The sequence below is a fragment of the Salminus brasiliensis genome, chromosome 2, assembly GCF_030463535.1.
Source record: "Salminus brasiliensis chromosome 2, fSalBra1.hap2, whole genome shotgun sequence".
NCBI lineage: Eukaryota > Metazoa > Chordata > Actinopteri > Characiformes > Bryconidae > Salminus > Salminus brasiliensis.
In genome coordinates, this window is record NC_132879.1 from 26108356 (window position 1) to 26124423 (window position 16068).

General features: G+C 40.2%; 1 protein-coding gene across 3 annotated transcripts in view; it reads left to right on the plus strand.

Moving 5' to 3' along the window:
* srpk2 (SRSF protein kinase 2) overlaps window positions 1–16068 on the plus strand; it is a 59831-nt gene that overhangs the window by 39043 nt on the left and 4720 nt on the right. For 2 of the 3 annotated variants that reach the window (XM_072672102.1, XM_072672117.1), the window contains 13 exons: window positions 1039–1187; window positions 3609–3717; window positions 4619–4706; window positions 4881–4968; window positions 5062–5168; window positions 6051–6216; window positions 9365–9390; window positions 9543–9810; window positions 10516–11388; window positions 12106–12206; window positions 12574–12681; window positions 13660–13729; window positions 15781–15873. In XM_072672102.1, the coding sequence (XP_072528203.1) occupies window positions 1039–1187; window positions 3609–3717; window positions 4619–4706; window positions 4881–4968; window positions 5062–5168; window positions 6051–6216; window positions 9365–9390; window positions 9543–9810; window positions 10516–11388; window positions 12106–12206; window positions 12574–12681; window positions 13660–13729; window positions 15781–15873 (2246 nt within the window). The remainder of the gene's footprint in view (window positions 1–1038; window positions 1188–3608; window positions 3718–4618; window positions 4707–4880; window positions 4969–5061; window positions 5169–6050; window positions 6217–9364; window positions 9391–9542; window positions 9811–10515; window positions 11389–12105; window positions 12207–12573; window positions 12682–13659; window positions 13730–15780; window positions 15874–16068) is intronic. The other variant, XM_072672109.1, reaches the window with a different exon arrangement.

Sequence of the window (16068 nt, forward strand, 5' to 3'; positions counted from 1 at the left end):
CTGCAGTGCAGTCAAACAATGGCATTAAGCTTTTAAATGTACAGGTTAATCACAATGAGCTTTTAAATGTATAGGGTTATAGGGTTATCACATTAAGCTTTTAAATGTATAGGGTTATCACATTAAGCTTTCAAATGTATAGGTATTACATTATGGTTTTAAAAATGTGTAGGTTTATTCAAATCATGCCTGTGTGCCTAAACATGTCGTAGTGCATTATAGAAAGCAGGGTTAAACCTATTTTGGCCTCTTACCATGAAATTTCCATCAGATTCCAGATTGTTTTGTGTGTACCATGACCCTGTTTGCAGGCTTCAGGTATCACAGTATTGTGAGATATGTCAGTTTTATATTTTGTTTGGGATCCTGATTTACGTCTAGTACTGATATGGGTCTGCAGAACATCCCTTTGTTGGCCAGTTTATCATCAATTTATGTCCTTGTGTTTACATATGGACATATGGACATATGGACAAATCATCTATTGTATGAAACATGTTATTATTTTGCATCAGAAGCCCTTTATATTGTGTGAGGAACTGTAATGTAATAAAAACAGTCCTAAACACTTGACATAAAGTTATATGCACTTCATAACTTTAAAGTTACATTAAATTACATTAACATTAAAGGGAAGAAAGTTTATCCTTCTTCTATAAGGTTGGAATTTTGGAATTACAAGGTGGTGGTATGACAACATGCAGTGCGCCCCTCACTCATGATTATGGTGAGAGAAGAGAGAAGTGAGACCAGTAATTTCTCGTTCTCAACCCTTGTTGTCTTTACTTATCCATCTGTCTGACTCATTAAACATCTCTTCATAAACTAAATGTATAAAGCATCAAATCTGTAGTAACAGTATGAACATGCCGTCCAGCAATGTGCTCTATTTGTATCACCATCAACACAGCATATTTACCAAGTCATAGCGGCACCAGTTGAAGGTTTTGATGATAAATGGTTTGTTCCTTCCTCTAACTCCCTCTCTCTCTTTCTCTCTTTCTCTCTCTCTCTCTCTCCTTTTTTCTTACTGAACAGGCCTGAGACGCAGCAGAAAGTCCCAACCGTACCCCCACCCCCTCCCCCTCCACCCCCTCCACCTGAACCAGTTGCACCCCCAGAGCCAGAGGAGGAGATTTTGGGCTCTGATGATGAGGAGCAGGAGGACCCCGCAGACTACTGCAAAGGTACCAGCTTCCTGTCTCTCTCTCTTCCGTTTGTGGTGTTATATAATCCCTTTGAGCAAGTTTTGCTTTCTGTTTATTGTTTTCTCCCCAGTGAGGAAATCAGGCTAACTAGTAAGCAAATGTGTGTCAGCACTGGTATAGCTCCAGACTTCAATGGATAAATCAACATGTTAAGAAAGACACACTGTGTTTTCATTGACAGTGAACTTGGAAAGCATTCCCAATATTAGTGTTAAGGTTTGACGCTTGGGTACATGCAAACCATCTTAAATGCACTAGCGGAGATTCACTTGCCAAACACATTTCATAGCTACTCAATTGTAAGTCAATACTATTGAATAAGTTAATAATAAACCTTCAGGGACTTTGTGGCACCTGCAGAACAGGAAACAGACAACAGCTAACCAGCTAAGTGGTGGTTGACTAGCTTGTTTCTGCTCTGTCTACACATAGTGATATTGGTGTATGTTTTTGGTATTGCAAGAAGCAGGTCCTAGCTGCCTTCCATTTCAGGAGATCATTGGGCCTTTATCCCTCATATTTCCCTTTCCATGCAAGAAACTACTTTTCTGCCTTTAATACCCTCTACAAATGTTATATTTCTTTGTAATACTAATACAGATATTTCAACCCAATTTCGACATTAAAGCAACACTATGCAAAATTGGCATTTCTTGCTCCAGAGTTCCCTCTACTGTTGGAACACATTTAGACACATTTTTCTGGACAAGCTGAGAGATAAAGCACTTGGATGGCCGGGTACACGTGCACTTGCGGGATGCGCTGGATCCACGGCTGATGAGAGTTACATCAAAGATCCAGTGCTAACATATTGGTGACAGAAACCACAGGGCATCTTCATATGTCTTGTAAAGTGAGCTGTTTTGGTGGCAGACAGATGACCAGATCAGTATGCTTTGGGTCAGCCTTGTATGTACATGACCAATACCAAAAACTGGCATTGGCCCATGATTACTGTATCAGTGCAGCCCAAGTTTTTATTTCTCTTTCTTGCCTTTTCTCTTTGAGAACAACCTTGAGGTCTGCTGCCAAAACTATAAATCTGCCTGCTGGTGCGACACTTATGACAAAGTGAATTAGGATGGAGGTTGGAAGTACGAAGGGAGGAAGCCACAGAAGCAGAAGGGAAGGGAAAGGGAGAGAGAGAAAGAGCAAATGATATTTTTAATTATATGCCAGCAGCTCTTTATACACTGTATGGACAAAAGTATTGGGACATCTGCTCTTTTATTGTTTCTTCTGAAACACTCTAAAAAGAGTGTGTCCTGCTTTTGTTGGAGTAACTGTCTTTACTGTCCAGGGAAGACTTTCTACTATATTTTTGGAGCACTAATGTGGATTTGATCACCACCCCTTGTCACCGCTAACTCTTGTCACCCTTGTCACCGCTAACTCTTCAACTCTCATTCCAGAGAACACAGTTCTATTGCTCCACAGCTCAATGTCCCTCTGGCCCTTACCTGGCATAAGGCATAATGCCAGTAGGTTCATGTTTATCTGTTCCAGAGTCCTATTCTGTGGGCAGTATGTCGCTACACAGACTAGAGAAGCTGTGTGTGTGCAAATTGCACATCTGTGTCAGCAACGGGTGCAACTTATAGTAGCTGAATGCATTTATTAGAAGGGGTGTCCACAAACATTTGGACATACAGTGTATTGTGTAAAGGCAAATGTTTTTTTGAGTTTTTTTTCATCTGACTGAAGAAGAGCTCCATTCTTTTCTGCTAATACAAGTTGCTGTGTAGATTTAGTAAGATTTTCTTGTATCTATCCGGACAATATACTGCCACTGCTCTCACCTTTCATTTCTGTTTCTTGTCAACCTTCTCCATGCCATTTAATTCTCATTTTACATGTCTTGTTTTTCTCCTCAGTACTTAACCCCTTAAACAGCCTATGGCCCGTACCACAAAATAGCCCCACTAGTTTGTACAGAGTAATACGCCAGAACACTGATCAACAACAGGTCTCCTTATTAACATCAGTCATTGAATTTAGAGTTTTCTGTATTCAAAAATTAATATGAATAATGATAATATACATTCTGTATAAAATCTGTATAAATATTTGTTTTTTATTTACCAAAAAATGTAATTATATAAAAGGTACCAAGTATAATTTATAATACATATACAATAATGCTTTTTTTATAAACATTCACAAATCTGACACTACTGTGGCATATATATATAAGTGATCTTATATATATATATATATATGAGTACGAATGGGTGATATGGCAGACGTCATGATATATATATATTTATCTCTAAATATCATGACGTCTGCCATATCACCCACTCGTACTCACAGATACTCAAAAAGAATGCTGAATATTAAAATCCGTATGCTTGTGTCAAACAGGCTTATATCTATTTCTCTGTCTCTCTTTTTCTTCAGGAGGGTACCATCCAGTAAAGATTGGGGACTTGTTTAATGGGAGATACCATGTGATCCGTAAGCTGGGCTGGGGCCACTTCTCTACCGTCTGGCTATGCTGGGATATCCAGTGAGTCTCCATGGCAACTGCACGCACAAAAAAAAAAAAACTGACACCCTGGCATACATACATATGTGTGCACGCATACACACACACACACAACTCTGTAACTTACCTGCACTCTTGACCAACAGGTTGGTATATGGCAGTATCAGTGTCTTAGTGTCACGTTTCGGTTCCTGTATCTGTTTGTAGATCTGCTTCTCTCTCAATTAGGCAAAAGGCTCATATGGCAGCCTGGAAACTCACACTCAGCACTTTGCTGCAGTTCTGTTCTAGTGCTGCAGGTAGTCACCTCACCAGCATCTGTCCCCCTGTTCACCTGGTAGGCGCATATAACCCATGGCCACCCAGAAACATTCAAAACTCAACCGTAGCCTAAAGGTTAGAGAAGTGGGCTTGGGATCAGAAGGTGTTCCTGGGCCAGCAGGAGGTGGGGGAAGTGAAGGAACAGCACTTTCTTCTCCTTCAACATTCATGGCTGAGGTGCCCTTGAGCAAGGCATCTAACCCTCAGTGCTCCTTTGGACGCAGAGGTGACTGCTCACTGTTCTGGCTGTGAGCTCTCTGGGTGTGGGTTCACTGCCATGGACTGGTTAAATGTAGAGGTTGAAATCCACTGTACTACTGTGCAATGGCTGTAAAGTGTGTGTCACTATTAGTAGTGGTAGTAAGGGAATATAGAATGTGTTGTACAGTCGTAACCACAGGCAGTTTCATTCTGGTTGCCATGTGGGTCAGTCTGAAGCCAAAAGCCCCATATGGACACGGACACACACTCACACTTACACACACATATATACACACACACACACACACACTCACTGGCTCGGTCCAATAGTCACACTTCATCACCAGTTACAGCCTGAGTGTACAGTGATCTTATGTGAGTGTATGTATTGTATCCACAGAGGGAAACGTTTTGTGGCGATGAAGGTGGTGAAGAGTGCGCAACACTATACAGAAACAGCACTGGACGAGATCAAACTGCTCCGATGTGTGAGTGAAAATGCCTCTGGCACTGCAGTATTGTCCACTGTTACTGCATCCATTCATTTATACTCTGCTTTGACACTGGTCAATGAACTACATTCATTAATGTAATTCATTTAATCCATTGCAGAGAGTGTGTGGCAACTGTGCGCTCATCCATCTGTCTTCTCTGCCTTTTAGGTACGTGAGAGTGACCCCAGTGACCCTAATAAAGACATGGTGGTTCAGCTGATTGATGACTTTAAGATCTCTGGGATCAACGGGATTCGTATCCTTCTCACTGTGTGTGTGTGCGGGTGTGTGCGTGTGTTTCCAGCTCAAATGCAGTAATTGTATTATTCCCTGTAACTCATACTCTCAGATGTGTGTATGGTGTTTGAGGTCCTCGGCCACCATCTGTTGAAGTGGATCATCAAATCCAATTATCAGGGCCTGCCTTTACCTTGTGTGAAGAGCATCATTAGACAGGTATTTGATCACACATTATATACACACTTTTTATACTTTCAAATATTTTGTGTTTTACACCTCAAAGAAACATAAGTTAACATATACATAAACACTAAAATGTCATCAAAATCTCCTTACTCTTCAGCATTTTCTTATGTGATCCTTTGTTATGTAACTTTTTATGCTGCATTTTAAAGCTTATAAACAGTGTCAGAATTATTCATCATTTTCCATTATTCAGTTAAATTCATGCAAAAAGGAGGAAAACCAGAATCAAACAGGATTGAAATGCTTGTTTCACTTTAAATCTTGCTAAATTAGACATTCACTCTAGTAATTTAGCTATTTAAACTGATTGTTTTAGGAGCTGACCTTCTCACCTATACAGTCTAACCTATACAGTATAAATGTAAAGCTCTTGTAGGGTTAAGAAAATATTTAAGGACATATATTTTTTTAAATACTAATTGTACTTAGAATTTGTTTCAGTTTATAAGAAGGAAATTCCTAATGAGATTTTTTAAAGAATTACATTATTCTAACTTATATTTATGAAAGTGTATTTTAATTAGTGTATATTTTAATAAAAATTAAAGGTAATTTCAAGGTAAAAGTGAAACATAGCATTAAATAATAATACAAATAGTTATTTTATTTTATTTGTATAGCCCTTTTTAATAACCCAGTAATCAACAATTCATTTAAACATTAAGGACACTAATTGTAACATGCAACTTGGAATCCTTCTTAGCGATACACAGCTATATTTAAACTAACCATTTCTCTTATTCATATTAGGAAGTCTGAGTGCAGTAACAGTGAGAGAAGCAGTTACATCATTTAGAGTGATGTATGGTTACAAATATAAAGTGACATACATATTGTGTATTTGATTGGCAGGTCTTGCAGGGTCTGGACTACCTCCACACTAAGTGCAAGATCATCCACACAGACATCAAGCCGGAAAACATCCTGATGTGTGTGGATGATGCCTTTGTCAGGCGTATGGCTGTGGAGGCCACAGAGTGGCAGAAAGCAGGAGCGCCCCCGCCTTCTGGATCTGCAGGTATTCTTTTCATCATCTTCCACTACATCCATCTATTCTGTTATTGATTCTTCTCTGTCCTGTCATCTTCTGTTCTCTCTTTCTGCCCATTTGTATGTTTATTCATTAATAATTTATACATCAGTTTTTCAAATTTTCATATTGCTTGTTATATTAGCTTATGTAAACTGTTCCATGTTTTCATATACTCACATTACACACACCGTCCGCATGTAAAAACAATGCTAAGGTCACAGGAGACAAGAGGTCATCATTATTCTAATAGTTATGTAAATGTTAAAGCTTAAAGCTCAGCTCATAACATTGTGAACTCAATAAGGCTGAGTGGGTGTAACTGAAATCAATTCACACTGGAAGGTAATGATGTTCTCCATGTGTGGGCCATAGTATTAATAGCTGCATCGGGATACCCCTCATTAGTCAAGTATCACTTGTTAATAAGCCAGAGAGAGAACAGTAGAAAGAAAGGGCAAAAAAGCACAATTGTCTTGATTTGCTTAATTTGAATCAGAGACAGGGGGTACAGTGTATAGATATACTATATAGGCAGATAAGTCCTTTGTAACTGCTGCCTTGTGTGTATATAGCCGACTGCACTAGCATTTTAGGTTTACCAAAGCAATGGAAAGCCCAGCAGTTTTTAAAAACTCTTTGAAGAAAATGAGAAAATGCTGTAGTATACAATAGCACCATTTATTTTGATCTGTTGTATAAAAAAGACAGTGTACAGCATGATAAGCTTCACTTTTCTATAGGTCTTCTTTGTTTTAACTACCACTTCCAGCCAGAGTACTATGATAGCACAGATATGTAAAATATTGCAGAATATTGAATTAGTTTGAGATTCTACTTATTTCTAAAACAATACGTGTGAAGAGTGTAACATTATAAGGGAATATGATCATACTGCCATGAACTATTGTTCAATTGTATGCACACCTACACCATGTAGGAGGAATATTAATACTGAAAGTAAGAGTGCAGGGAGACCTATGACTGAGTTTGTGTGTTTGTTATTATGTACTTGTGGCAAGTGGTTGTACGACATACGAACATATGTCTGTACTAGATATAATCTATATATGCAATAGGGATACTAGGAAACTATAAACTCAAATGCACTATATGGACAAAAGTATTGGGACACCTGCTCATTCATTGTTCGTGGGTATAAAAAATGCTTGCTTTGTCTCTACTGCCCCTGGAAGGCTTTTTACTTGATTTTGGAGCATTGCTGTGGGGAATTGATTGCATTTAGTGGGAAGTATTGGTTGGAGCATGAGCATTCCGGAGAACACTGTTTCACTGCTCCACAGCTCAATGCTGAAAGCTTTATTCCCCTCTAGCCCACGCCTGACATTATAGCAATATGTTCATGACTATCTGCTCCAAAGTGTCCTATTCTATTGGCAGCACTTCTCTAAAAGAACTAAACAAGTTGTTTCTGTGTGTGTGTGTGTGTGTGTGTGTGTGTGTGTGTGCATTTGCACATCTGTGTCAGCAGTGGGCCAATTAAAGTCGCTGAATGCATTCATTAGAAGGGGTGTCCACAAAATTGGACATATAGAAGAATTGTAAACTATTAAGGCTAACAGTAGCTTTAATAGTTGAGTGCCTACTTAAATATTTTGTGGCAACTGACATATCTTTTGGTGGGTAAGTCCCAGTTCACACAGCTTTTTACAGCTTATCATAAACAGTGTGAGACTTATTTTTAATTTTCGTTTAAATTTATGATAACACTACATGAACACTGATTTCAAAGAGCGCTATTTAGTGGACTACTCCAGTAACGAACAATAAGCTTTAAAATCAATATATGATTTATGCCATTAGTACTCGTGACAGTCAAAAACAGAGGATATCCTAAGAAGATGAAGACTTTAACCAATGTGCCAAACTATATAAGTGTAACTAGTCTTACTGGGAAGCATGAATATGTACACCATCTTGGATAAAATAACAAGTACCTAAAATAAATTCAAACCTAATCTTTATTGTGAGGATAACATGCTATAACCCACACTTAACCCAAACTTAACTCATTTGAACATATCTTAAAGGAATAGTTTGGAAATGTAATTAGCATGATTTATCACTGACCCCTGAGGCAGTCGATCAGCCGGGACATGTGTGGTATCTGATGTGTGCTTCTTTAGTTTAGAACAGGAGGTGCTAGGCTCCACACTGACAAACACTAGACTGCTGACAAACACTTCTTATTTTGGTAAATATAAATGTCAAAAATGAATGTATTTGCTTAAAACTACTATTGAAAAGCTTTTCAGCTTGATGCATGAGGTGATAATCTTTTACCTGATTGTTACAAGGAGGGTGGCAATCTTCAGTTGTTCCTATTAAACGTCTACAGATTACAAAGAATTATGTGAAGTCAAGCTAAGCAGTTTAGTTTTTCTCTGGCTTTACTGTCTGCTTTGTTCTCACATAGCTATAGTGCAGCTAAACATAGCTTTCCGTAATTGGGCTGTAGAAATAAAGTAACATTACCCAGTTATTACAGTAAATTTACAGTGGATCCATACAGCTGATAATGGACTTTTTTCCACATGTGGAAAGCACCCAATTATTTGTTTACAATTACATTACCACTCTGTTACTTCCCTCTTACCTTTGTTGGAAGGCAAGAGTAAGTAATCCGAAGATGACCCAGGCACAGGTCACAGGTGATATTACTCCAGGAATAATACAAAGTGAGACTGCATCGTATTCACACGCCCATACAGAACCCTTGCAAGAAGAGTCCATGACCTTTGTGGAACTGATGGAACGGATCTTGGTCCCTTTTAGGGCCAGTCTGTAAGGACAGGCTGGTTATAGCTGAGCTGCCTGTGTGGCCTCCAGCAGGGCCTGACTACATGATTGAGTGAGGAGATGACGAGAGCCTGGCATCAGAAATAGCAAACAGCATTAATATGGAACTGGGACAGAGAGACAGGACAGACTTTTCCTAGTTCCATTAAATCCTGCCTCAACTTGCACTCAGAAAGAGAGTCTTATGGGATCTTCTAAATCTTATAGAGTAGCTCACAATAAGAGTAAAAGCTTCAGCTGTGTGCTCATGTGTTCCTGCTATAAAGATGTACTGTATGACGTGTTAATTTGTTTGTTTTTCCTCTCTCCTCTACAGTCAGCACTGCTCCCCAGCTCAAACCGGTAAGTATCCTGACCAACCCAGCCCTAAGTAATTCAAACTAACTGCTGATGAATTAGTCCATTGATAATAAAAGCTTGTATTCCACCTGGACAAATGAAGAAGTGTGCAAAGCTTGGATCATGAGTGTGTGTCCATGTGGCGCCCCCTGCAGGTGGGGAAGATCTCCAAGAACAAGAAGAAGAAGCTGAAGAAGAAGCAGAAGCGGCAGGCGGAACTGCTGGAGAGACGCATGCTGGAGATCGAGGCATTGGAGAGGGAGGCTGAGAGACAGAAGGCCAATGAAGGCTTAAACCCACCACCGGGGCCCACGCTAGCCCTCGGAGATAGCGAAGATGAGGATGATGACGATGAGGAGGTAGAGGAAGAGGAAGAGGGAGAGGGAGAGAGGGAAAGACCTGTCCGACTGACCAACCACACTTGTAAGTCTATTCTGATTAAATATATTTGCATTTGTTCTTTTCAAATGGCTTTGATTGATGTTGTTTGATATTAATGAGATAAAAGTAGACCCCTTCCTATTTTTAGATAACGAAATGTTGATAACATCTAGTCCTCCGGAAAACCCACAATCGTTTAAGCTGTCTGTCTTTTAGAGGGCCATACACTGCATTGCTATTTCCCCTTATGTGTCATTTTTTTTACTGTGTGTGCATCATGGTTATCAGTACCATCGCATGGGCCTTTCCCTCCTCCAGCGCAAAGAGATTTTAGCACAAGTGGGTCAGCAGCTGCAGGCAGAGCAGCTCAGAGGATTCTAGAAGGGGCTCAATTCAGACATTCTGTTCTGTTCTACTTCATTCTGTTACTTTCTGCCCTCTATTCTGTTCTGATCTGTCGTATTGCAGCATTAGACCTGTTCAAGTTCAGTGAGAATGGGCTAGAAATGAATGAAGAGAGAGAGCGAGAGAGAGAGATAAAGTAAAAGAGAGAGCGTGTGAGAGATGCTAAAGTCGGTTAGTGCAGAGACAGGCAAGCCTCCAGCCTCCTCTCCACCCCCGCAGTGTGGCAGTGTGCAAACACACATGTACAAACACAGTCACACATAAAGGGAATGACTTATTAATTTATTTATATTTTGTAATTTTATCTCTCTCTTTCTTTCTCTCTCTGTTTTTTTCTCTTAGGTGCAGCACCTCCAGAGCAACAGCAGCAGGAGGAAGAAGAGGACTGTGAAGTGGCTCCCAACAGGCATGTCAGTCCGGACAATGAAGATCCCCCAACTGAAAGAGAGAACAGCACGCCTCCACATGAGCAGGGCAACCCTGCGAATGAGGAGGAGGATGGGGAGGAGGAGCAAGAAGAAACAGAAGAAGAAGAAGAGGAAGAGGAGGAGAAAGCTGCAGCTGAGCAGGAGGCTGATGCAGGACAGGCAGAGAAACAGAGAGCTGAGGATGAGCCCAAAGCTGTATCTTCTGATGACAAGCTGGAGCCAAAGGCAGATGAGTGCACAAAGGAGAAGCAGCCTGAGCAACCCAAAGAAGAAGAAGAAGAAGAAGAAGAAGAAGAAGAAAAAGAAAGAAGAGGAGAAGAAGAAGATGATGATGAGGAAGAGGATGACGATGACGACGAAGATGACGAAGAAGATGATGAGGCAGAGGATGAAGGACAAGAGCTTAGGAACTCTACAGAGGGCCACAATGATGCTCCGAAAACCAATGGTCATGTGATCCTGGCCACAAAAGACCACGATCACGTGTCGATCCCTCTGCCCCCAGTGCCCTCTCCCAACCGCTCACCTTTGCTCTGCCCCCTGGTGGAGTCTGAGATCAGCACCACTGATCGGGACGCGTCTGACGCTTCCTATGAGCTGTTTAACGGTGAGACGGTGGTGCTCACTAATGGGGCGAGACACCGAGGCACTGCCCCGCGATTCCCTGAGCTGCCCCTGGACCCTGAACCAGGAGAGTGTGAGCCAGACGAAGGAGAGCCGCCACTAAGCCCCAATGCTGACCGCAGCCGCACTGTCTCATCATCCAGTACGGGGGACACACCCAAAGGTGAGTCAGAGATTCACTACAGAGGCATTAAAATGACTGAAAGACATACCACTCACTATAGTAGTTTTCAGGTCATAACATATTAAGTATCATCAGGGTTAAAGTGGACTGGAGTGCCTTTTGGTCTGTGTGAAGAGCAGGCGAGTTAAGCTCCAGTGGTGCATTTGTAAATTTCATATAATACTTATATAGTTTATATAGTGATAAACTGCTCTGGCAGACAACCCCTGGCCAGCTACACTCTCCCATCCACCCACTCCATGATTGTTTTTTGCAATGCATGTTTATATAATTTTGTAGCACATCCTCCTACTCCTGTTCTGCTTATTTTCATTAACATGCATTTATTTCTACTCTCTCCTGCTGTTTCACAGTGTTTCAACGTATTACCGAAATTAGTTTAAAGTAACCTCGATTTTTGTTGCAACGGAGAAGTTCCATTATATTGCATAGATAGCTAGAAGGAGTATAATGGTATACAAAAGCCATCGTTGGGAAAAACACTGCCTTTTGAATCTCATGGTTCGGAACAAGTTCGCTACAACAGCTAAAAAGCAGCAAAACAGCCCCATAGACATAAGACTGTGTTTCATTTATTTAATTTGACGCTGGTGCTGCAAGTTATTGTCTGTTAATTTTCCAAAGACCCTTCTTGAATCACATTACTGTACTGCTCTGCTAATAGCCATGCTAACAGTTCTGTGTTCATCTATCCAGCTAAGGCACGAGCAGCTGATCTGCTGGTGAATCCTTTGGACCCTCGCAATGCTGACACACTCAGAGTGAAAATAGCAGACCTGGGAAATGCCTGCTGGGTGGTAAGACAACCTAAAATAGATGGCCATGATCAATCTGGAATTGTTTTGTAGTTTTCTAGTTCATTCAGCAGCTTCCAGGATTAATCGGGGGTGCCGTAAAAATGTGAGCTGCAGTGTTTATTTTCAGCTTCTGTTGCATTCCTCTTCCTGGTGCACTTTTAAAAAGAACCATGACACCAATCTTTATACATTTAACATTAAATGTAATGTTAATTGGTTAGGGTAATTAATGCAAATACTTCTGTGTAATTGACGATCTGCACTTTTTAAAGAAAGTATTAACATGTCAAACCGACATGCATTTAATTGGCCTGTGTTTTTGTTCAAATAAAGCAGTGGAAAAGAACAGGTTCCTCTTCTGTTTCAGCACAAGCATTTCACAGAAGACATTCAGACCCGGCAGTACCGCTCCATTGAGGTTCTGATTGGTGCAGGTTACAGCACTCCTGCAGACATTTGGAGCACTGCGTGTATGGTAAGCGCTTTGCTCTGAAATTGGGCTTGTTCATCCTTACTCCTGTACCATATTTGCGTCAGGCAGTTATTTGTGTCAGGCAGTATCAGCCCTATAAATGTTGATCAGTGCAGCAAAACCACCCACAGATATTTTACTGTCAGTCACTGGAACAGTCCAAAGAGTGAATGATCTGATGCTCTGTCTTTCACTGGGCCTTTGCACATGTTAATTAGCAAAGCCACTGTCAAGTCATCTAGAAATTACCATAATTATGCTGCTTCTAAGCATTCAGGCGTCTTGTGGAGTCTTGTGGATAATTACCAGCTGACAAGATAATGTAACCCGTTTCCGAGTAGTTATAAAACAACTGTCTCTTAACTCTTAATGTTACCTGCTTCTGTTTCTTTGTGCACCTTGCTGTATTGTGCGTTTGTGATGATTAATATCATATATGCCAAGACAATTCCTCTGACATTCTGGAGAATAAAAGTGGTTATGATTTCTCACATTTTTGCAGTTGTTAGAGCTAAACTAAACTAAATCCTTCACTTTACAGCATTGTGTGGTTGCTCACTGCCATAAAGAGACAGTAGACAACAACTCTGCCCTGAAATAGAACAACCTCACACATTGCAGAGTGTAGTTAGAATAGAGTGTTTTGAGTAGTGTGGGAGTGAAGTGCTTCAATTAATAATCACTTACTTTAAAGCTTAGTCATTAAAAAAATGAATACTGAAACAGAATCAAAGTTTCAGTATTGCTACCTAAAATAATGATACAGTGCAATCTCTACTTAAAGAAGTGGTTCTCAAAATTGTCCTCAAGAACTCACAATTTTGCTCAAACCCCAAGAGTTGAAATGGAGTAAAAAATATTGTAGATTCCTGGTGACTGTTTGGAGAACCCCTGACTTAGAGTGGTTAGATTGCTGTTTATATCAGTCATCGACCATATCCAATAATAACCTGATCCGTGGTCCTGTTTGTTTCCCTTCAGGCATTTGAGCTGGCCACAGGAGACTACTTGTTTGAGCCCCACTCAGGAGAGGACTACTCACGTGATGAAGGTAGATGATACAGTTAAACAATTCCATTTACAATAATTTGATCCTATAGGATGTACTGTACTGCTGCATTATTAAGTGCATAGCTACTCTAGCGTTCACTCATATCCTAAAAAAAAGTAAAAGTTTTGGAATGTACAGACGGGTCCATAAATATTTGGCCAGCAACAGGATTTGTCTCTGTACACCACCACAATGGGTTTAAAATGAAGTAATCAAGATGGAAAGTATTGCATTAACCGTTTAGGAATTGGAATTAGATTATGGGAGATTAGAGTAGATTAGATGAATTAAATTATAAATCCCTCCATTTTGACAGGCTCAAAAGTAATTGGACAAGAAAGATATCAGAAATTTTAGTAGTGGCCAAATTAACAATTGATGCATTCCTAAAACAGAATGCTTTAGGAAACTCAGCAACACCAAAAGGCCTGGAAGACAGCTGTCTTCAAGTAGATGATCTCAGAATTCTTTACTTGGTAAACTTTTTATAATGTCTTTATAATGTTTATAAAGTTAAGAAGAGGAAAAGGAAGGGTTTATGATCTGAAGCATATGTTAGTATGATGATAAAAGTAGCAGGATTAATTCTGAAGTATGTAGAACTATGTTTTCTGCCCAGATTCTCTCAAATGCTGCAAAACTGATGGACGGCACTTCACAGTACAATAATGACTCATTACTGTAAAAGCAACCTAAGAGCTTCTTAAGACAAAGGAATGGAATCTACGTAAATGGCTGAGTCAGGTACCTGACCTCAGCCTAATTGAACAGCACGTACTGAAGAAAAAAGGCAGCTACCATAAAGGCCTGGCAAAGCATTTCAAAAACAGAAATGCAGCAGTTGGTGATGTTCAAGGGTTCCAGATTGCAGATTTGAAAATACTCCTTATAATTATAATTATAAAAACGGAAGGACAAAGTCAAAAAAGGTTGTAATTCCTAAACAGTTGATATAGTATTTTTCTTAAAATCCTTGAATTACATCAAAAATTCAATACTTCAAACACATGGTGGAGGTGGCGTTTAGAGGCATAATTACCCAAAAAAAAATGTATCACTGTCCATAAATTTATAACCCTGCTGTATATATTTGTAACATATAACTTACAATCAATCTATAGCAATGTTGGTAATCTTTAGGTCTGTACTTTTGGACTTTATATTTGGTGTTCAGTTACTAAGCTCAGTGTAGCCTACCCATTCACCCTACTACACTAAGTCTATCTGTCAGTTCCTCCATAGCCATGACTTCATTCTTCCAGTCTCACTCATCCTCCTAGTCTCCAGAGTCATCTTCAGTTCAATCTCGCACCCTCACTCTTCTGGAACAACATGCATATAGCATCGCTGTCACACAAAAACCTGTTATCTCAGAAATACCCAAATTACATATCTGGTTAAATTGACTTCATTGAAAGCTAAGAAGTTCTTTTTTATTTTCCTGTAAAGTTACCATTTTGGAGATATGAGGTTTTTGCCAAACAGTGATGATGTGCCTGTCTTTTCCTCTAAAGCAGCAAATGAAAACAAACAGAAACGCTCCAGTCTCATGCCTCCTAAATTGACACTTAAGATAGCTCATTAATTCCTGCCCACTCATATACCCCTCTGGCTGCACAGACCCATCATTTTGCCGGTCTCCTCTCACTCATTCACTAAGTCACTCTTCTTCTCTCACTGTCACACTCACACCACCACCTCAGGCCACACAGGTCTAATTCTGTTATGGCATTGGAGAACATGACTCAACGAGCGACAAAAACAATCCATAAAACAGCCAGTGGCTTCTTTAAATTCAGCCAATCGTGGAGCATTGAGAGGTTCTGTGTCTGAATTTCCTGTTTATCTACATTTGTCACTATACTTCACCACCGAGGGTGTCACTAACATTAGATTTTCTCTCTTTGTTCTCTCTGTCTCTTCTGAAATCCCTTTCTGCTCCTCCTCTCCTCCTCTTTTCCCAACCTCATTCCTTTCCCACCTCCCTGCACTCTTCTCCTGGTGACACCTTATCCTTCTTCTCTCGCCCTCCCTCTCTCTCTGCTCTGTAGATCACATAGCCCACATCATAGAGCTCTTGGGCTGTATTCCACGACACTTTGCTCTCTCTGGAAAATATTCCCGGGAATTCTTCAACCGGAGAGGTAGCTGTAGGAGCACTCAGGGAGGGCGGATACATGCACAGTCCTGCTCAGTACAGACAGGCAGACAATTGAGAATCATTATTAAACCATTTCATTATTAAACCAAACTCCTTCACTACTTTCAGAGCTTCCTAGGTCAGACTGGGATACAGAGCACAGAAATTCACGGAACAATCACAGAAATATGTACCTGCA